Genomic DNA, 24,392 nt, shown 5'->3' with positions numbered 1-24,392 from the left:
TTATTAATGAATGATTTGTTTTATGATAATAATATCATCTCCATTGTTCTGTATCTCACTTCGAGACGAAACTTTGGTTGGCTTTCTTTAGCATAATTTTCCAAGAGACTATTTTATATAAGAAGATATCATATTGTTAGTAAATCAATGCATAACGATCTAAATGTTATATTTCGTACGTGGTACATAAAACCCTCGAATTTAAAGCTCCTGTATCAGGAAAATCAGTCCAACAGGGTTAAACTCGTAAAGGCGTCTCCATTGTGAAGGGGTAACCTCACAAAGACGACCTTTTTGTGCTGCAAATCGCAAAGCGCTACAGTTTTGGCAGCCTTTCACCCCCAACTACTTGCACGTAGATCGATTTACTCAACGATAGCACTTATCGAAAAACGCGGCGAGTATCGAATTTAAGCTCTCCGTCTATTGGCTACGTCGATTTTGTATGATAAAGATTTATTAAATTTAAACTTGGAACATTATTTTATAAATTGAAATATTACAGTTTTCTTCTTTCTACTTTTGCAATAATCACGAGATGTCAATGATCATTATTATGTCATATTTAATAAATAACCATAATTCTATACTAGATTTTACGATATACTTGGTTTTAAAGTCGTGTGTTTGAACGGATGGTCAAGAAATTAATTTTGTTTTTTCAATACGTATTTGATTCAGTTTAAAGACCCAATGGGTTGAATGAATGTCTAACAACTATTCCTTGTTAAAAGTCTGTTAACACAGCCTCTACAACAAAATTTAAATAAACTTTCTATTAATTCAAATATTATAACACAATATAGGTACCTATAGTACAGTGGTAGCGAACCTATGGCACGCGAGATGATTTTGCATGGCACACGTCTAAAGAGGAAAAATTCGTATACTAATAATCAATGACAGATCGCATTGTATAAATAATATCAGGCAAATACTCTTCAAGGATAAGCATTACGTTTAATATAAATATATAATTGCATAGTTCAGTCTTTAAGCTTTATGTGTCACATATAATATTATCGCACTAACCTCATCAGGTGGCGGGAGATGCCGAGCCGCGAACCTCTGATTTTGATCAATTTACAATGCTTGATAACACTATAGTGAGAGAATGCCTAATCTGGCGGAGCAATTCTACTGTCAATATATGTCAATAGTATATTTCGCGTAACGAAACAAACTTATTAATACATTAACCATTTCATTTCTACCCAAAAATAATGGCTGCACCAAATAAGAAACAAAAACTTGGAGTAGCTAGTAGTAGTAATTCTGGCAGACAGTTTCAAAATTGATGGACCGAAATGTATGGCGTAATTGATAAAAGTGATTTAATATATGTGCGGTAGGTTCCGTGAGTGGTATCTAGAAGATCGTCATTTTTATAGAACTCTTACAAACTATTGTTTGCTCATGAAAAACTGTTCGGCACGTCAGACAATCAAAAAATAATATTTGAGAAATTTTGGCACGCGCACGTAAAAAGGTTCGCCAACCCTGCTATAGTAGTTAATTCACATACTGTTTTTACGATCAAAATCAAAGATGTCGAATCTCTTTGATACTTAGGTAATAGTATATTGAGAATTCTGTGGTCTCAATATGAAATTACTGAAGCACGTTCCAATTCAACGTAAATTATGTTGTTGTATGGAAGAAAGAAACACCAAGCCCGAGATCCCTGAGAGTTTTTATGACAATAAATTAGAGATCCCATAAGTACTTATTGTATTTTCTGCACTTTAATTATGCTAGATGTATATACAAAAATAATTATACATATTTGTGTCGCTACATTTCAAAATCAGCCAAGTCCACCTTTAGGTATTTTTGACTTTTTTGTGAATTGCTGAAGAACTACTGCTTTCTAACATTTCTGCATTATCAAAATGTGGAATTTATTAATTTTAAATACATATTCTATACTCGAAATAATATAAACTTTCACCCTTATGACTGTGTATTTGTGAAAACAAAAAGTTGTTTTTCTCCTATTCATCTATTATGGACTTGGCTGATTTTGAAATCTAGCGACACATTTGATCGGGTTCTATTTGATCCATTTAAACGAAATGATATTGCTTACAAATATCTCTATTTATATTATAAATACGTTTTCAAAAAAAAAACAGGAAACGTAGTTACCTATTTAATATTATATTTTTGATAAGCAGCATTGTAAAACTATATATAAAAGAAACTGAAAGAGCTTCAAAACCGTAGCTTAGTTTAGAATTGAAGAGTTTCTCATAATATATATGTACACCCTGTAGCCCCTTATGATTAAATAAAATTATAGTCCTAAAATCGAAGCTCTTTTGTAAATTGGGTCCCATATTTTGTTATAGTATAATATCTAAATGGATTTTAGTATGCTAAGGAGTCGTGGACTAAGATGGCTTGAATGTTTAAAAAGAGACAGAACATCCCTAAGAGAGATGAGTGGAGACGTTTCCTAGAAGCGGTTTGAATTAGGATCAGCGCTCGAAATGGAAAAGTTTACGAACCGGAGCGCTCGAAATTTTTCTGAGGATATTAACAAGGTTATCAAATTGTATGTGTATATTATAAACATAAGTGTGCTAGATATTTTTTTATATCTATAGCATATCTAGCTCAGACGGTCAAATTATTTTGTCTGTGAGACGGAGCGATAACTTTACATATTTCACGAACCGGAACAGCGCTCCGGTGCGTTCCGGTCCATTTCGAGCCCTGATTAGGATTAGTTTTGGTTCAGTGCCGATGTGAATAATGATAATGAAGTAATAAACACATTATAAAATAAAATAAAATATTATATAGTTAAGGCATTGCTATTAGACTCGTTAAGTATGTAGATTATCTTATCGCAGGATCCTTATTATTGTATCTTTAAAAAGGAAAAATTACTTGTTAACTCTTATTGCGTTTGTTTCACAGGCGGAAAATTCATTCAATACACATTATTAATTAATGAACTCTATGCAAAAATAGTACCTTCGTATTAAAATAATATACGTATATAATAAATACGTTGGCAAATTCAGTTGCAATCCGTTTTATTTTTATTCGATTACAAATATTTACAAGATTTAATGTATATCGGGTGTTTATTTTTTCAATTTGGCATTTTAAAACGCAATTTTACAAACACAAACTAACAGTAAAATCATTAACGTTTTGTGTACATAGTTTATTTGGGTATTTTGTGTTTCGGTGCATTAATTTCGCACAGACATTAATGCAACTGCCCAATCAATCAATCTTAGCTCTCCCATATAAGTAAGTACCTATAGGTAATAATACTTCCGTTATCAACACTTATGATACCGTCACTGTACAGGCCAATTGTCGTAACCCTCACTTTTCACCAAAGTGATATTTTGATTATAATGGACTTATTGCATACTCTTACACGAACTGGCCAAGTATCATAAATCCCAAAAAAATATTTCATATCAAAATAAATCAAACTATTTTTAAGCCATTTGTAACTCGAAAAAAAATATTCCAGCCAAATGCTGTAACCGTCTCTAAACGTAAGCCACAGGGTATGTACAGAGTAAGCCACTCAATTTCTAATAAAATAATAAGTAAATCCAATGCCCACAGTTTTTTTTTGACTTCCTGAACAATTTGATATTTGAGGGTTACACTATTTGGCCTGTACAGTGACGAATTACAATAATGTCGGTTTCGTTCAAATACTTGCTCACCTTATTTTAATACATCTATCCCATGCCACAAAACATATAAATACTTGACAAATCTTCTAATTATTATTAATAATATAACAAAGTAACGTAAGTTTAGGTTAGGCTTAGTTCCTGTGTTGGTTTTAGATGTGTGCAGACCCCAGTCGTTAACGTATTTCGAGGCCCCGCAAAAATGCAATTCAATCAAAATTATTTAAATATTTATTTTACTTTATACGTAAAGACAGTTGTGTGAAATCGTCAAAGATGAGTTTGAATCCCACTCGGTCAAATTCGTTTTCTAAATATTTTTCTGATAGCTATGTTTCTGGGTTTTTTCAAAATAAAGTATTTTAAATGAAAGCAATAATAATATTATATTATTTAGTCTTGAATAAAAAACAATTTAACAGAAAATAACATGTTGAGTGGCCCTCGCCATTGTACGAATCAACCCTCCAGTCTCCACTAATAAAGTGGATAATGCCAAATAAATCCACCCCCGTCTCCCTTCACAGCCACTCCCTCTATAAATTACATCTGTTGATGTTAATGTAACGTAAATTAGGTGTAATTGGCATTGAATAAAATAATTATTACTGAACACAACTCTGCTGAAATCGGGAAGTAATTCTTTCAATTTGGGCAGCGATTAATTCGCCCCGAGCTACGCATTTCAGTCAGGCATACTGGAATTACTAAGGATTTCGAATTATTACGGTTTATTTTTATATAAAGAACTAGTTTCCTTACCCGGCCATATGTTATGTATATTATGGATTACGATCCCTGACAAAATTATCAATCCCTGGATCCCGGAAATGACAAAAACATAACACTTATGAATGTTTGTCCAAAAATCAAAAAATGAGTATCTTTATTCAAATTTGTAGGTATTGAATATCAAACTCAATAAAACATTTTACACATTTTGAAACCATGTTTTATTACGTTTGAGAAGGGAAGAAGAGAAAGTAAGGTTTCGATTTGGGTACCATAGTAGAAGAAGAAGAATAAGGGAGGAAGCTTAAGAGTAATATAAAAGAAACCGTTGGCAAACCAGCAATACCGAGGATACGTAAATTCTACTTCATACTGTACCATAATAATAATATATGTACCTACTTACTTCTTTTCGGAAAATTTGAAAACTGTTTTAGTGAAAAGTGATTTCACAATGGAGCCCCAATCCATATTATCATCATCGGTCGGGATCGATCCATTGCTGTATGAAGGACCCTATAACCTCTTCCACTCTTCTCAGTTCCTAATTCTTCGTTACCACGGACATCCACAGAACATAATGATTTTATCGCTCCAGCGCGTTGTAGGACATCCCCGTGGCCCGTTAGTACCTCTTGGGTACCACTGTGTGACTTCATTTTTCCATTCGCCTTTATCTCATTGCGTACTCTTGTCTGCCTCCTCATCTATTGGTTTTCTTTGTGGTGTTTCGGCGTTATGCCCAACATGCACCTTTCCGTACCACGTTGCGCTACTCATAATTTTTGGATTTATATGACATTAAGAGTTCATACCATTTTATTCGTTAATGTAACAATGTACACGTGTTACAAATAAAACAATAATTTTCACACCCCACGTGGTGATAATCCTTACACTTTTCATCCCTTAGCTTGTGAGCATTGTAATTGGATAGCCATAATATGCTTCGCCACCCCTAGATCATCATTTCATATGACAGCTTTATTTTTATTGATCTAGTACTTAGCAATACATAAACAAACACCTTTTATAAAATAACATAGGACAATTATTTATTGGCGATCAACAGCTTAAGCCAAAACCTTTCACGATTCGTTTTTGTACTTAAGAGAAAAAAAACATCAAACACATCTACATGTGCAGCCAATGTTGTCAAACGTAATTCGCAAAAATATGGCAGATAGGGTAAGAAAATCAGCGACGTCCCGTGGGGGTAGGCAGATTGAGCGTTGCTTGGGGGCGGCAGTTACTCGAAGGGCGACAAATCGAGGAGAATCATTTGGAATATATAGAAATAGCTAAAATTGTTTTGCTGCCATGTTGTACAATAATAGCATAGTGAAAATGATAAATATAATAATCTATGTATTGTAATGGTAAAAACCAAATGTGTCTGGTAATTTGGGTGTCTAACATAATTAGCTACTTCTTATTATAGTATATTTATTCGCTTTTTATATCTAAATTTAATTTTATATATTTTAGTGGTATTTATTTGGTTAGTAATGTATCCATACAACATATTCTTAGATATTGGAGTCATGAAAGGATGATAAAAAATACTGTATAAAAATATGGGGCGGCATTTTGCCTAGGGACGTCACTGAAGAAAATAAGCTAGATAACATAAAAAAGCGAATTTTTTAAAATTATAGTTCGTAAAGATCGATATATTTAAACAAATAAATTTGATCTAAATTTGAACAATGGGGAACAGGACACCACGAAGAATGGATTACTTGTCAACTAGAAAAACTTGAAAAAAATCAATGGTTTCTATAAACGGCGATCTATCGATCTGTCGCGAAAATATAAATGTATTGTAACTAATGTAATCGACATTCGGCCTTGCGCCTGGGGGCCCCCCATCCCTCCGCCATGTAAGTGAATAAGTAGGGGCTTTTCTTTTCATTTCGTATCATGCCTGATTTATTTTATTGCCCGCCATCATGCTTTATAGGCGGAAGTACAGTTGCGAAAATGCAAACCGTAAGCTGATATATGATTTCTACAACTTCTTATACAATCATTGCTGCTAAATTTCTTTCAATCCACATAAATAATTTTATATAAATTATTTTTTTGCAACCATGTGGCATATATAGCTTCATAAATAAACTTATAGTAACTATATAAAGCAACTTTCAATGGAAAATCACAGAATGTAATGTTTTCACATGGGAGCGGATACCTTTGATCCTGAAAGAAAAATATATATCGAGTAACACTATCCACTCATAACATCACAGTTTCCTTGATTTGATCATACTAATGAATAATTATAATTCCTTCTATCACTATAAACACATAAATAATATATTATTCTAAACAAAGAAAACTAACAACCTTTGTGAACTTAATTATATCTTCTCACATGCGCTCATGATGGAAAATTTTACGAACCGAAGCGCTCGATAATTTTCCGAAAATATTGACATATTTGTCTAATTTTATGTAAGTGCCTATGTATATATATTTTATAAAAAATATTGTGTGTTCGATTGTTTGTTGTATGCGATAATTTTGGGGATTTCATGAACCGGAACTGCTATCCGGTGCATTCAGGTCAAATTGGAGCCCTGTCTACCCATGATGAATTTAATTATCATACTGCCGTACCATATTATTAGTGAGCTGACAATATACTTGTATGCGAAAATATCGTTAGGTACCCCATTTGAATAAGGAAGGATTTTGATTTCTTTTATTTTGTTAACTGTCAATTCATGGTGGAACTGCATTGTATTGTTGTTTTAATTTAATAAAACGCATTTTTTTGTAGTACTTATTCCACTTTTATTCAATAAATTAGGACCGGTTTCTTCTGCCTCAGAGGGAGATTTTCAACCGTTGAATAAAAATGGAATAAGTACTACAAAAAAATGCGTTTTATTAAATTAAAACAACAATGAAGGATTTTGAGTTAATAATGCCATTCGATGTAGAAGGGTCTTCTCTTTATAATTCATAAAAAAAAGAATCAATAATATCTTCAGTGTGTTATAAAATCGAATAACCCTTTCTGAGATCAATCATTAAATCAGTTATATATTGAAATTTCTAGATTAATTCCTTATTAAACTGTAAAATGTCATTATGCATTGCTGAATTCTATTAAACTGAATATAAAAACATACATTTTCTTCAAAACCAAGGCTTTAAAATTCAAATGAGAATTTCTGCAAGAAAATCAAACGCCATTCATTATCTTAGAGCAATGTTTTTTGAGTTGTTTCCTTATTGAAAAATGATATCGATATGTAGATACCTACGAAGTATTTCATCAATTCATAAAGGTATCTACCGTGGTGGTCCCAAGGCTCTGGCCGGTTTGGAACCCCCTTTGCAAAAATGTAAGTACATAAAGTAAGTCCGCTTGGGTATTAAAATACAAGAATGGTTAAATTATCAACAAGTACCCGCCTCATCTGCTTCATGGAAAACCGACACAAGGTATCTATCTCCTAAATTTATCGCCAACCATGCGTTTCAAAATTATCTAACTCGCATATTGGGTAGGTAGCATTTTAGTATTCAAGCGTGGTATCCGTTGTAACTTACCTTCGGTTTGATTGGAGTGAGCACAATCGCGTCTCAAAGACAAATTCGCGCAATGGGTTTGGTTTGGTTTGGTTCGGTTGGTTCGCCACTAAGACATATTTGCCTAATGGCATAACTAAAGGCATTAACTACCCTTAATGGTATGACCAGGGAATATAAAGTCGTGCAGAGATTCTCAAACGCACATCTAATGAAAGCATTACTTCGTAGAGTTTCAACATATTTGGTACAAATGAATATGACATTTTTTACGATATGTGTATATCCAGTATATCACACAGTATCGTGTTGTAACTAAAACTACTCGTCATGATTTTGTTACGAAGAGTGGAGTGGTAATTAATAATAAGCATTTCATTTACGGTTGGATCCCCGGACGAATTTATTTTTTATACACGCTGTTTCAACATTTCACAAAGCACATTATTTATAATATGATGATTGATAATTGAGTTTTAACCAGAGCGTTGGAGCAGACCCTTTTTTGAGTTGCTCCGCTCCGGGACCTAATACTTGGTCCAGCTCCGCTCCAGGGTCTGCTCCGCTCCGGATTAAAAGGTGTTATATGTATACACATGCTAAATTCTTTAAAATAAGTAGTTTTGAAATAAGGTTTATTATGCGTACTTTTCATTATTAATTCTGTTAAACAAAATCCGACAGAAAATTGTCTTTCATGCCTCTATTGTAAAAAAAAAAGTAAGGTTATTTATCACTCAGTTATTTTTCAAATAATTCCAGTGTTGCAAAGTGTCAAATATAATAGTTTCATCGGATTATAGGACGAAAATTTAATAATAATAATAAAAAAAAACATCCGTAGCAGTGGAGCACCACAAATTTTCGGTGCTCCGGCTCCGCTCCTGCTCCGGGTAAAACCCCATTGCTCCACTGCTCTGTACTCCTGCTCCGAGTTCCGCTCCAACGCTCTGGTTTTAACTAATTGATTGGGGTTATAGCATGCTCTATAGTCCTATAAACAAGCCTATGGAAATAGCATGCTTAACCAGAATATTATTGTATGCTAATACGGTCAAACAATCGATATTGTTGACGAACAACTTTACTGAATTTATCTCTCGTCCTTGTCACAGAAGAGCATGGCCCTCTGAAAGGTCCGAATTTCATGCAATCAAACTGGCTCTACTCTCGTCAGTTATAATCACTATCGCGTGTCTTACCGATGTTTACGATGGTAACAGTACCTACACAGTGACAACCCTTGGGGCTAGCGGTTAGACCATGGCCCCCATATCCTCAAGCGGGCCACGATTTTAAGAGCAGGACGATACCCTAGATCAGCGCATCCCAAACGGAATTCTGCGGAACCCATTGGCCCCGAGAGATAAAATTAAGGGTTTTTTGTGTATTTTTAAATACACTTGAATTATTAAGTGGTCGGCACTCGGCATTATATGCTGCACAGATAGCGACCCTCTTTTGTAGTAGCCTGTAACAGACGACCCGTCGCCATATTGGATAAATAACCATTTTTATTCGTCTGGAAACACAGTAAAAATAATTATAAAATAAAAATCTAAATGTGAATTATCATTTAACATCAAAATACATTGCACAACCACATATTATTTTTAAATGTTTATAGTCTTGAAATTAGCTTTTTTTAGTATTAGAACAAATTTGTAATGTGTGCTTATCTCATTTACTGTAGGTAATTCAATGTATACCTGAAACCAAACTACCTTATTTATAAAAAAATAATACTTCTAAAAACGGGATATAATAATTTTATATTCATGTCCTTAATAATAGTGCAATTGCATATTATTGTTTTAAATTTTTTGAGTTTAATAAATGAGCATGGTTTGCAAATTAAATTCCGTTTATATTAACACTACCGATGACATGACTTACCTCTGCATTATTATGTTGGTCACACTACATACATTTTCTAATATAACCTCTTTTACGTGGGTCCTATATGAATCACAATAATTAGTTACGACCCACAGTTTTCTCCGAATATTACTTCCCTCCGTACAGAGGCATTAAACCGTTAAACCAACTATATACTCAATTCATCTTTCTTTATTTTTCCGTCCATTGTTCAGCGATTTCATTTTATTGGGCGCCCTAAACAGCGCACTTTGCTCACTCTCGCTGCTAATGTTAATGCAGTGCATTCATTTGCCCTCCCCGCCTCCGGCACTGGCCAAAAACAAGATGTTACATTCAGGACCGAACCGGTTCTATACAGAAATTATCTTGAAAAAATATTTTTGATGACATTTCAATACAGCCCACACTTATATAAGTAGATAATACCTACAATATTTAATAATATAGTTGATTGTGATGATTACCAATATTTACGCCCAGATATTCAATAGGGCTAAAGGGGCCCTGAAATTGGCAGCGGACCGGGCCTAACCAGTGTCACGATAAGTAAATTAATTGACGAGGAGAAAATAAAATTAAGGTAGGTAAGGTACCTACCTATTATTTTTTTTAACATGAAATATGTTTTGCTCATGATCTCCGACGCAAAAGCGTTACGAAAAAGAGACGTAGAATAACTACTGTCCAACAAGAACTTCTTGGCTACGTGTTAAAACTGTGAACTAACAAGCTCCTCTCATTTAGTCGATTGTTTTGTCTGTGTTTTGATAGGCTTGTGCCTAAATCTTCTTGTTGGATAGTATAGACGCGCAGCCCGCCCCGATTACTTACGCGCGCCGATTGTTTTCATTTTACGTTCAGTAGCCTACATTCTGTGCGACGTATTGTTCGTTTGTTATTATTACTCCTTTAGTTTTATATTGTAATTACATAATTTTCAGAAAAGTAAAATTGTTCGAATCCTTTGGATTCGGTTACTTTGACAAATAAATTTTCTTTCGAATTTGGACAACCAGCATTCAGAGAATCAGTAGGCAAAGCATGTTCCATGTTTAATAATTTTAGCCGTCAGGGTTTAAGTAATCATCATCTGAGGGGCCAGGAGGGCGGAGCCTCCCCGTGAAGCCCAATCATTTGAGGGGCCCAGGGGGGTCAAGCCTCACCCGCGAGGCGCAAGGCGCCGAGTTTTAAATCGGTATATTTTAACTATTTATTTTATGAACGTCCGAACTGTCGAGGGCCTTTTCAAAGATAAAAATGCTGTCCTGTATGTAGTATATATGTAAAGTATTTTGAAAAATAATCATATTGGTACACCTATATCAACACATGTTAAACAAAGCAAGCACACATGCAGGCTCTCTCTCTCTCTCTCTCTGTCTAATCTGCCAAAGGTATGCTTAGCTAACCATAGACTGACTCTTTGACGCACGCAAATTGGCATACGAGAGATTTTGCGTCTTTGTTGCGCGATCGCATTAGTATAACACCCACGTTGCATCCACCTCATGTACGCTGAACTTAATGGCTTAGCCACGTATATTATTATGCTTCTTCATTTACTGTTTGTATTCAAGTTTCGTTATTTTTATAAATTAAAAAAAACTATTTTAAGACAATACTAATAAAACTTACATAATAATAAACACCAGCGCTTCAAGTCTACACACAAGACTGCTATCGGTGGTTATCGAAGGTAGTTTATCATATTTTTGTATTGAAGTATTATAATTGTTGCAATAAGTTAGCCGTCTAAACAGACAAAAATGTCTATCTCGCTCCAAAAGTTAGCACAGCCAAGAGAGGTGGTGTTAGAACACAGTACTTATTGTAACAATAATTAGAACTAACTTATTGTAAAAAATACTTCAATACAAAAATATGAAAAACTACCCTCGATAGCCACCGATAACGCCCGACTTCAGTCTTGTGTATAGAATAAATACGCAGCTCTATGAAAATAGATTCAAATCGACACGTTCTTTAACTATACTGTTACCCTATATTGCTTTGTTTATGATCAAAAAATAAACAGTATTATTGAGCGCACCGGCAATAATGTTGACAGGTGGCACTGCCATCTGGTATTTTTCTAGTAACTGTATTACATAGTGACATTTTAAATACATGCTAATTATTAATGAGAGGTTCGTATTATTGAATAGGATTTAGGTTTAGCGTCCTGTGTTTCGTCTTACGCGTACCTACTTCAGGTGATGTGAATATTATATTGCGTTATTAATAAATTAACCAATTAAACGTACGTAAATTATACCTACATTCTTCATAAGTAGGAACAGAACAGTCGTCTGGAGATGAGCAGACCAAGCACTGCGTACCTAATGACGGCATATAAACAGCGCTTGAAATGGAAAATTTTACGAACCGGAGCGCTCGATAATTTTCCGAAAATATTAACCATATTTTTAAGTATGTATATTTTATGAAATAAGTGTGTTAGATTTTATGTTATATGGCCTACCTATCTCAGATGGTCAAATTATTTTTTCAACGAGACGGAACGGTAATTTCGGGGATTTCATGAATCGGAACTGCGCTACGGTACACTTCGGTCCATTTCGAGCCATGATATAAAGGAAGAAATGATAATAAGTACCTACCGACTACGCTACAATTTTTGACAATTTATTTCGTAGATACTATACACAATGCGGAACAACCTTTCCTACCCCAAACTTCAGTAGATATACGTTGAAGTGCATGTCAGTAGTTTAAAAACTTTTATTTAACAAAATAGGTCTGTTCAAGATACCTAAACATAATATAACAACAACAAAAAAACACACATTAACCAACTCGGAAAATAAATATCGAGCGCTCCAGTTCGTAAAACTTTCTATTTCAATTCACCATAAATAAATAACGTTTAATATTACGGACTGGAGAGTCTGTCATTGCCTATGAATTTAACATGACATGTAACCGTTTTGCAAAAAAATATTGTGAATTCTTTTTACTTCCACCGCCAACTTATTTATATTCAACATCCCAAAGTGCTTCCAAGGCTACTGCCGCCCTTTTGGATTGCTCCAGTGCCCCCTAGAGAGCCGCATCACTCATTTTGGGAGACACTGTTTAGATCAAAGGATTTTCCCCAAGTCAATAAAAAAAATCTTAAAAAATCAAAATGCGAAACCGAATTAGAAAAGTGCATATTAATTAAATATTCCTATAATAAAACATAAAAATAAATTACAATTTAAAATAACTTTACAACAAACATACATACATAACAAATAATTATTATCTATGTTAAGCTATCACCATTATCACAAAATTTGTAATTTTTCCGACGACACAATTTTAATTTTTTCAACAGCCACACTGCGTTCTATCAAATCTGACGTTCCAATAACCTCTAAAATTGCACGTGAAAATAGTGACATTTGAGGTTGATATGTACATTTCTTACAAGAAATGGATTTACAACTGAATATTTCATCTGTAGATAAAAAACCTAAAAAGGTATACAATAATTATCCAAATTTTAAAGCACTGTTTGCTCGATTATTGATATTTTAATTCATACTTTCTGTTTGTTTACAGACCATCCCAGGTGGTAATAACAACAAAAATGTCAAGAATAAGCCCGCAAGTGGCACTTCCAGTTATAGTTTTGTCAATAAACCAGCATTTGTGGGCAAAACTATTGCTAGAAAGCGAACACCTCAAGTAAATACTGCAAAAGGATCACAATTTTCGTTATTGAATACCAAGAATGAACCGCAAGACGTAGCCTTAAAAACAATTGTTAAGGAAAGTCTGCCACAGTTTTCCAAGAATACAGAATTCAACAAGAAAGACAATTTTACACCTGAAGCACCTAAAAGTACTCATATTACTGAAGACAATGTTGTATCATTTGATATTACAGAAGAAAATAGACGGCTACGTAAAGAAAACTATCAAAAATATGAAAGGTCTAAGAAACCTTTCAAGCATAACAATAAAACAGACAGCTTCCGCAAAAATGACAAACATACCTCGGAAATCAACGACGGCAAAATAAAAAAATCACCTTACGCTCAAGTTTCTGCATTGTTCAGAAACAATCCTGAAATTCCAAAGATTGGACAAAGGCACGTGAAGCCAATCAATGAAAAAGTTTTTTCGGGAAAGAATTTCGAAGATTTGAATATTCACAGTTTTACTATTTCAAATTTGGAAAAAAATCTAGGACTGAAACAGTTGACAGTCGTTCAACAGAAAGCGACACCTGTCATTTTAAAAGGTCGAGATGTCTTAGTAAGGTTAGTATCATTTTTTTTTTGCGAAAACAGCGGCCGAGATGCTTTCGATCCAATAATTAATTGTTAATTTAAAGTTTGATATTTTCATACATTTCGATACATCATTATCACAAACTAAGGTTAGGTTGGGGTTGATTAGGTTAGGTTAGGTTATGTTGTGCTTGATTTAAAAAGAAAGTTATAAAAGGTTATTTGCCATTACCATGTTTTATTTGACATATTTTCATAGAGTCAGTATGTAGAAATTTATGAAATTGACACGTTTTAATGTTAGATTTATTTAACATTGCAAGAACTTGCAATATTTTGGTAAAAATAACTTTTCTTATTTTTTGCAATCTCTTGTATCATTGGCACATTTTTCTATAAAAACACATGTTTATTTTCAACGCGGAACGCATTTATTCATATTTGCAATACTTACCAAGTGATGTTTTTAATTTTATTGCAATACCACGCAAGTTGGCAGATCGCTGTGGCGGAGACAGTGTGCTGACTATATTTCTCAGTTTTATATTTTTTTAGAAAACTCGTTTTTTGTCTCCTGTAAAATTTGCGAAATTGAAGATAAGTTTTCCTGCTGTATTGACGACGATATAATTTTCCAGATAAGTAGTACTTAGATAGTTATTGAAATATTTTTTCTCTCAAATCTGTAATGCCACTTCAAAAATTCATTAATGTTACAGTGACCTGCGGAAGCTTTCCAGTAATTATTAACAACAATTATGAAATGCCCGGAGCATCAGTTAATAACTGAATACGCGGAACACTTCCTACATCATCAGCTTGTTCGTAATTCAAAAATAAGGATAATGTATTCGGCAAAGGATTTAGTGCTATATCTTTACTTAATGCTCCATCTGTTCAGTTAACGTGACCTTATTTTACGTTTTTGAAGAGACTAACAAAAAAAAGTATTCTGGCACCTTTTCAACATCAACGTGTACTTTCATCTTTTCGAGAATGTTGCTTTTCTGACTGACAATGTTTTTTTTCGCTGAGACGAACAGGTTTAAATAAAGAAAAAACTTAAAAACAAAATGTGCAAATCACGTAAGCATGAAGAACTAAACAACTATAACATTCGAGCCGAAATGCAGAATGACAATGAAAAATAAGCCCTAATTGACTAAAATAAAAGATCGCCCTCCAATTGTTGTGTGCAACCTTTCGCCTTGGACACTGCATATAATATGTGAACAAATTGAAAAGCACAAGCGCGTCTGCAATTCACTTCAATGATTGCCATGCATTCAATCGAATGTGTTAAATTAAATTGGATTTTTTATTGTAATCAGGGCTTCCAACCAGAACTGAACTGAAAATCGGAAAAACCGCTATCTTTATCGGAACGAAACCCATTTTTTTTCAGTTCAGTACATGTTCAAACACGTGCATTAACATAATCTTACTCCCCACTTCAGTTGTCGTAGGCACAACACGTCTTTCGTCTTGGGTCTTAGAAACTTGCTATACGAGTGCTTTGGATTACAAACACGTATCTGAAATGAATTATACTCACAATCCAAGGTTTTACTATACTATAATAAAACGGAATTGCAAAAACTACAGACAAATCGGGGAAAATGTGGATTCCGAACGTGTAAAATCAGGGTTCCACTGTATTATAATTTAAACTGCAGACAAATTTTAAAGGCTCTAAAAAATTTCCAGCCCTTTGTTAATATAGAATGACACAATGTAGTCATTACTTAAAGAAAATTGCATTCTTCAACGGAAGCCAATGTATTAACATATTATAATAGAATGCTCACAGTTCCTATATTTTCACATCAAATTTCTTTCTGTATTTTAGAGAAGGAAAATTACTTAATATTCTATAATTTTATTTCAGGTCCCAGACAGGCTCTGGTAAGACTCTTGCATATGCCTTACCGATTGTCGAAGCACTACAAGCCATAAGGCCTAAAATAAACAGGCAAGATGGGCTGAAAGCCTTAGTTATTGTACCAACAAGAGAACTGGCTTTACAAACTTATGAGCTATTCGTTAAATTAGTTTATGTAAGTATTTTATTCACTACGCTTGTAAAATATTGTACAATATGTAAAATGAAGGTCTTTTTATAAAGGTACAACCTTAACTAAAAGCGTTGTTTTTCTAACAGCCTTTTACATGGATAGTACCAGGATATCTAATTGGCGGAGAAAGTAGAAAAGCTGAAAAGAACCGCATAAGAAAAGGATTCAATATTTTGATTGGTACTCCGGGAAGAATTTGTGACCACTTACAACATACAGCGTCGCTGAAATTCAATAGTACCAGGTAAGCGTTTATTAGAGTTTATCTACTTAATATCTGATTCTGTCATCCAAAGTCATAGAGTATAGACCCTTTAAGAAAACAACAACAAACATAGTACTGCCAAAGGTTTGTAAGTCCCATCTCACCTTACAAAATGCGATTATTTTGTATGATTAATTTAATTTTACCTACTTAATTATTATTTGTTTGGCTAATGTTTGACTATGGATCGAGGGCAGTGGCGCAAACTTGTGCTTGCCCTATACCCTAATGCTGGGTCGTGACAGGGTGATAGAAGAAGAAAAATTATCAGCAGGAGTATGGCAACATGTAGTGGGTCATGACTTCCTTCAACCACTCTTTCGGCCTCTCCCTATCCATTGTGGCTGCATCCAGTGTTTAGCCTGCCTCTACTCCTACGTTCTATTAGATTGCTTGACAATATTACTCTGTTAACCTGTTCATTCTCGTCAAACAGTACACATGACATAACCAATGCAGTCTTCCAATTTTAATTGAATGAATTGCATTTCAATCTTTGTTCACACCGTAGAACTCGACCTTCTGCAACAGTCCCTGATTAGCCCATAAATAAAATTGAAGAATTGATTTTTTTTAGATGCCTTGTTCTGGATGAAGCTGACAGATTATTAGACATGGGTTATGAACGAGATGTATCTAGGTGAGTAATCTGGTCCCCATGGTATTATCATAAAATTACATCAAGAATATTAAATCATTTTTACATCAACTCCAAATTCAAAACTAAATTAGTCGAAATATCAGTTTATTCCTATTAAAAATATTATGAGTGGTAAAGTATATCATTAGTAAGATGTTTTCCATATACAATAACGATGAGACAACATGGTGATGTTATATTATTATCTATCAAAATTGTTATTGTCACTACCGTTTCAATTTTTCAGCATTGTCCAAGCTTTAGAATCTCATAAAGCAGCATCTGGTTATGACCCAATGGCTATTATTAGAAAAACCATGGACAGAAGTCATGTACGGTTTGATGGGGAAGAACAGTCTAAAGAAGATGTGAAAAAGACACCTAAGGATTTATCACCAGAAAAAATCGAACCACAGCATCTGCATGAAATGACTAACGTCTTTCAATCACAGAGAAGACAGACTGTTTTACTGTCTGCTACTTTAACAAAAGTATGTTTACTTATTACTAGATAATGTTGTACAATTTCAGGTGTCAATATTTTTACATAAACATCTTTTGTTAGGGCATACAACAATTCAATCCAATTACCTTAACCAATATTGTTATAAATACAAAATTTTTAGAATATTAAAGTGAATTCCCGGTTATCCGAAATGCCTCATTGTTCTGTTTTTATTGATTTTAGGCTGTAGAAACACTCGCTGGCTTAACAATGGAAGATCCAGTCTTCATCGACTCATCTGATGGGAGATCAACAGTTATTGCAGACTCTATCGCCAAACCGGTTAAAGAGGAGGATGAAATAGAAATTAAGGTTGAAGAAGAACAAAATGAGACTGATAATGAGTTGGAAATTGTGCCACAAGAAGAATCTGACAATGAAAATAAATCTTCAAATGAAGATGACAGTGAAAGCAATGAAAGTGATGATGATGGAAGTGAAGAGAATGAAGAAGAAAGTGATGATAGTGATAGCAGTGACAAGGAAGATGAGAAGATAGCAGCCAAAACATCCGGCAATCCGTACAAAGGTATTTTCTACTCTAATCAAAATATTATAAAGAAATAGATTTTACAATTTAATTTACATTCCTCATCGTTAGTATAAATAATGACCAGATGGATGATGAATTTCATACTGTTTCAGTAAAACCTTGTTAGGGTGATAAAAACTTACATAGTACATAAATAGTGCATAGTAACAGTTACATACGTGAGGTTGGTATTACGTATATTTATGTATGTATTACCTACCTCAATAATTTTCATATTCTTCATTCCTCACAATCTTGTCATTTATCGTAATAAATACGGGTTATCCCATGATAGGATGAATGAATTTCCAGGTGGTGTTATATGTATCCAGAAGCTTTTTGAATTCCCACCATCAGGCGAACAATCTTCAACTCCTCCAGATGTTGCATTTGTGTATGTGGAACTATGCCAGTAGCAGAAATTACCAATGTTCTTATATTTACTTTTTTGTGATGCCGCATTTTCTCAATTTCAGCGACTAGCTCCACACATTTTCAGTGTTATTATCATTAATTCTAGAACCATACCCTGATACAAAATTCTGTTTATTAGGATTAAAAGCATTCGGTGGAATCACTTCTCCAAAGAAATCAAAATCTTCACCCACAAAAACAGAAAAGTTATCACCTAAAAAAGAGGAAAACCCTAAAAAGAAGAAATCCAAGAAACAAACAATTGAAGGTTCAGATTCAGATTATGACTACTTTGTTGCGACCAAAAACGATCCAAAAGTACAAGTGCCGACGGCGCCAACAGATACAGATTTTATTACAGAAGTTGGAACACATTCTAACCCATTCCAGAATGCAGTCAGTCAAGCTATCGCACAAGATGAAATGGTTATACCGGCATCTGTCACTCAAATTTATATTGTCACTCCTATGAAACTCCGATTGGTTACTCTGAGTGCACTTATCATTGAAAGATGCGTCAAAAAAGGTAGTGGTAAAATGTTGATATTCATGGGTACTCAAGATTTAATAGACTATCATTGTGAACTACTTTCTAGGGTGCTTACTGGAAAAGCACCCAAAAAGATGAAATCTGAAGAAAAAAGTGATCCTAAAAATAAAGTGAAAAAGCAAAAGAAAGATTCAAACATGTCTGTGGATGATGAATCACACCAAGGCTTGGGTGCTTATGATGATGAGGACAAGAAAAATCAAAACGAAAGTGGGAATGAAAATTCTGATGAAGAAATATCAGTTCCTAAAGTGCAAGTAAAAACACCGAAAAAAGAAAAGAGGAAAAAGGTTGGAAAGTTTTTGAAAGCATTGGAGATGGCAAAGATGAAGGAGGAGGCAGTTGACGAAAAAGTTGAAAGTGGTGACGAATACCAGTACGAGTATGACGGTATGTCGTTGGTGAAATATGAAGAAAAAGTGCGGACTGACAAGGCGTTTGTGAATGTGGAGTTTTTCCAGTTGCACGGCTCCATGGACCAGAAAACCAGAACGGAAGTCTTCAAAACCTTCAGGCAGGCCAAGTCCGGTGTACTTCTATGCACTGTAAGTAGCTCTCTTGCCTTATAAGAATGAATTTTACATATCGATTACCATCTCTGATACCTCTTTATTTTGAATCATTATAAATTCTTTCATTTTGTTATTGGTGGTTGTTACCGCCCACGGTGTCCGCGCGACTTAAGCGTTGGACTATAACGCCGTGGGACCCATGGTTGAATCCTGGGTCTGGCAAGTACACATATTGTTTTTCAATTTGTGTGTGTATGGAGGGTATGGACCTAATAGGTTGAGCAAGTGGCTGACATCCATTTCTCGTAAAAAACAAAATCTGTCAATACAAATCTCTACTCTGTGGAGGCCCATATGATCCTATTAGGATCGGACATGGTCGAAAAAAAAAAGAAAAGAATCAAGTTGAGAATTTTTTTTACAATAATAATTGTAGTTTTCTACTTTAAACATTTCATTATTTGAAGTATGGGCTCATTATCACAACTTTCTATAATATAGGTATTAGATTGACACTGCCATATTTAGCAATAAAACAATCCTCTTCTATGATGATGACTATTATTTTAACGAATTCAGTGAGCAAAGATCTCTCAACTTGTTTATCTTAATTTGTTTTTAGAATCCTTTTTTTATATTTTATTTTCCTGCGTCAATTAAAAAAGATATAAGAGGTAACACTATAATATAAACTATGACTGAAATAAAAATACTATGTATGAACTTATGCTTCCTCACCTCCCGCCCCTCAATTTGTCACTTTTTATATTTACAAATAGATACTAAACAGGGAACACTGAATTAATGGGAACTGAAATACCTAACGGGTGTGGACTAACAGGCAACCGATCTCGAGTATGGAAGAATATGGGATAAACTTAAACAAGTGTCAAGAATACGTCATTCTAAGCTTGTCCTTCGTTCTGACAACTGCTCTCAGTTTATGCACTGAAGCTCATTCAATATTTTTGTAATTGAAGGTTGCAACACACACTATTGCACGTCTATAATGTGTGTTTCATTTTCGTAGGACACACACACTCAAAACCCTGCTTCAAATTGTAGTGTATGGGGGGGGGGGGCTATAGCCTATCTGAATTATATTTATTAATCTGTTCTGTGGTACTAAATTAATAGAATTTAAGTGAAACCTCACTAAACTACTGCCATAACATACAAGCGACGAACCAAATTCGTTTCTGAGAACACCCCCGGTCTCCACAAACGATATTATTAAAACCGAGAGTAAAGTTTCGCCGTTTAGTTAATATGTATTTAACTTTACTTATCTTTGGACCGTTCGGTTAGTATGCTTATAGCCTGAAACAGCTGTCAACAGCAATAACACGAAAATTATAGAAAAAAAACAACTTCAGAAACCACCATGGACACAAATGGTTTATCTTTAAAATGCACCTTCCGAAGCTAATAATTACAGATTATTTATTACTACCAAGCACATGCCATCGATGCTTCCGTTTAATTTTATTACATTACGATTCAACATTTTATGAACAATTAATAAGAAAGAGAGAGCCGATAATCGTAATTTTGATCTCAAAATGATTTAATTCACCAGGCCAGCATGCGTGTTCGACAATCATACATACTTCTTTTTTTTAATAATGGAATTATTTATTGCTAATGTTTAACAAAACGATGCACCGATATTCGAAAACCTGCCGAACGATTTCCGATTGGGAACCGCTGTGGCTTCAGTATTAAATTGGGTATAATTTACATTATTGCACAGTTTTTACAGTCGGGGATAGTCGCAATAAAAAAATCTTCTTCGTATGTATTTACTAGATAAATCACCATTTCTTCTCCAACATACAATAGGCAGGTAGGTTTATATACATATCCCGACACGGCCCCCACATCCTGAGGCGGGCCCCCTGCTTATCGCTAAGGTTAAGGGCAGTGTGATTTTCTACAGTTAGTAGTGTTCCCCAAGTGGTTTCCACGGAACCCCTGGGTTAAATGTATTCCGTGTATTTTTAGCGATTTTTATATAAATCCCGTTGATTTATTGAGTTGTTAGCACTCAGCATAACATTATGAAACACTGATGGCGACCTGCTTTTGTGGTACCCAAGTAACATGGAACCCTTCGCCAAATTGGATAAAAAGCCATTTTGTAAGTCTAAGAAAGGAAACACACTTAAAATAATTATGAAATAAAATTCTACGCGTGAATTATCATTTAATTATATCAGTCATCAATCACATCAAATTATATCGCACAGCCACATATTTTTAATCAATAACAATGACAATAATAATCATTAAGGAAAATAGCGCCGCAGGCGGGACTCGAACCAGCCACCCTCTCACCAGGAGCGCTGCGTACTAATCTTTGATCCACGGTGCTAAACGGGAATTTATTCATTTAGTGTTTAAATACGTTTTCCAAAATATATCAGCGCTCACGTTTAATATACTGGCCAATTCTATTAATGTACTGCCGCGGGCCGCGACCCACCGCTTGACTTATATGACCCGCCGTCGTACTGTGACGTTTCACTCTTGACTGCTCGCAAAGGACTCTTATCATGATTAGTGTACTTACAGATGTTTTCATTAGATGACAGCGGCCAATAACTAAATGGAATAGGCACCTATATTAATTTACTTTGTATTTGCATGTGACGTTTTATTTTTTAGATAGGTATATCGCTTTAACCGTTCGATTTTTGTGAAAAGTTTATAATAATATACTGTCCATTCCCCGTATACATCATTATTACTCCGCCGGAGTAATGCGCGTGTAGAACACCGCATGTCTCCACATCCAATCCCCAGGTCCAAACCATGCCTGCAATGAACACCTCACCTGTTACTTGTCACAAGTTTAGTCAATGTCGCGTGTGGTGACTCTAATCTTAAAAAACACATTACCATCGCGTCACGTGAGCTCGTGTGCTATCAACCATCAGAACATTCAGTAATAGAAACTCACAACATACAAAAATATTGTGTCAATTACCTGTCATTTGTAGCTTTCTTCCAAACCATTAAAATAAAAAATACGTGAGGTCACATGTAAAAACGTGTAAACTTGTAGTAAAGAGACATTCTATCACGCGTCAGATAAGTGGTATGGCGTTATACGCGTAAGCTGACCTATTTATAGTGGAACAACTTAATATTGAAATTACTCAAATTGCGATTTCTTCAACTGTGCATGAATTGCATAGGGAAAATTGAATTAATTTACTGTTTTTATTACCGACTTACATAATAACCTACTGCATCGTTTTCTCTCGCTCGGCATCGCTACGTCATATTTTCTGTCAAAACTATCCAACTTCACGCTTATGTGGTATGTTTATAAAGTGTGGTCCAGATACATTTTGGCAGATGCTTACTCTAAGCTTACGTGACGTGATGGTAATGTGTTTCTAACATAAGAGTCTCCCGTCGCACATGCAATGTGTGGGCATCTTCGCTTTATTAAAAGCGAGCGACGACTTGATTTCGAGTTTATGTCACGTGACTAAGAAAGATTAATTATATTATAATATTAAGAAAGAATTTAAAATTTATACTCTCATTTCATGAAGGTCAATCATGGCCCCCACATCCTGAAGTGGGCCCACAGGCTAAAATCTTTGGCGCCCTCACCCCTATCGCTAAGGTTAAAGGCTGTGTGGCGCTCTAAAGTAGCGTTTTCCAAATGGTGATCGAGATTAAATTACTGTGGCTGCATATACATGGCAGGTGGAGATTGGATAACTCAAAGCACCATAATTATAGTGAATTATAGTATTTTTAACGCTCTAATTACGGAGTTGTTGAATATCGACACAGAATCGCACAACCATATAATATGTTATTCAATAGCGCCGTAGGCGACTTTTTCACTGTTTGCGCAAATTTGTGATGTGTGTTTATCTCACTTATCTGGTTGACCCGCCACGCGGGGCCCCTAGGCTAGAGCCCTGTCAGCCTTCCTCCTTGTGGAGGCCATGAGGTCAATCGTAGGTATATCTCACCGAATGCATAATTTGACCCGACGTGAACACAAAAAACAATTTATTACATAGATCTAAGAAAAAGTATTCACATGTTTCATTTTCTTTTTTACCAATATTACTCTGGCCTCACTCGTAGAATTTGAATCAATTATTGTCATATTTAATTATTAGTACCTAGTTTATATAACTACACAGCTGATTAATTATTCACATACGATGTCCGATCATAGCCCTCTTTGTTGTGTTACCGTATCGATGATGTGTTGGTATTCTGGTGCATACACATTGTATAGACATCGGCGACAGTGGGCACTCAATCAGCGCGGCCGGCGAATAAAATTTATCGATTCAATTAATATTAATCGATTTGTTTTAAATCGCGTTTAGTCAACCGATCGGGTATCCGATCACGCGATCCTGCCCCCAAAATGGACTCGCTACCGATCGTGACCCCCGCTGCTTAACTCGAACTGCCAAAGGCACCCTGCGAAGATAAATATTTCTTTTATTATTATTTGAATAGCAATGTATTTATTATATTGAAGCGGAGAGCTTCTTGCGTCTATGATGTTATGCCAACTGTAAATCATCAGGATCAATCCAATCCACTGCCCCTCGAAACTGGTGCCATTTCTCTCTCGGTCACGTTCTCAATCCAGCGGCTTCTAGATCTGTCTTTAGTGTGCTCTACTTCTTCCGTATCACTGCTTCTACCAGTGGCGAAGGGTGGAGGTAGGCTGTTAAGATCTGCCATAAATAGTACACACTAAAATTTGTCATCAATCATACTTATTTGTTTTCATTGAAATAAGACTACAATTTACAGATACTGTTGGTTAGTTTTTTATAAT

General features: G+C 34.8%; 1 protein-coding gene across 1 annotated transcript in view; it reads left to right on the top strand.

Moving 5' to 3' along the window:
• Positions 1 to 13,190: 13,190 nt before the first annotated feature.
• Positions 13,191 to 24,392, top strand: part of LOC147071788 (uncharacterized) — a 31,329-nt gene continuing 20,127 nt past the window's right edge. The window contains exons 1-8 of the mRNA XM_085947110.1: positions 13,191 to 13,313; positions 13,395 to 14,098; positions 15,957 to 16,125; positions 16,230 to 16,387; positions 16,986 to 17,048; positions 17,296 to 17,539; positions 17,737 to 18,082; positions 18,639 to 19,594. Of these exons, the coding sequence (XP_085803236.1) occupies positions 13,266 to 13,313; positions 13,395 to 14,098; positions 15,957 to 16,125; positions 16,230 to 16,387; positions 16,986 to 17,048; positions 17,296 to 17,539; positions 17,737 to 18,082; positions 18,639 to 19,594 (2,688 nt within the window). The 5' untranslated portion in view covers positions 13,191 to 13,265. The remainder of the gene's footprint in view (positions 13,314 to 13,394; positions 14,099 to 15,956; positions 16,126 to 16,229; positions 16,388 to 16,985; positions 17,049 to 17,295; positions 17,540 to 17,736; positions 18,083 to 18,638; positions 19,595 to 24,392) is intronic.

The sequence above is a fragment of the Rhyacophila brunnea genome, unplaced genomic scaffold, assembly GCF_057557595.1.
Source record: "Rhyacophila brunnea isolate RB1 unplaced genomic scaffold, BYU_Rbru_1.0 scaffold_2, whole genome shotgun sequence".
Taxonomy (NCBI): domain Eukaryota; kingdom Metazoa; phylum Arthropoda; class Insecta; order Trichoptera; family Rhyacophilidae; genus Rhyacophila; species Rhyacophila brunnea.
The sequence above is the reverse complement of the archived record's forward strand: the minus strand, read 5'-3'. Positions and strand labels throughout refer to the sequence as shown.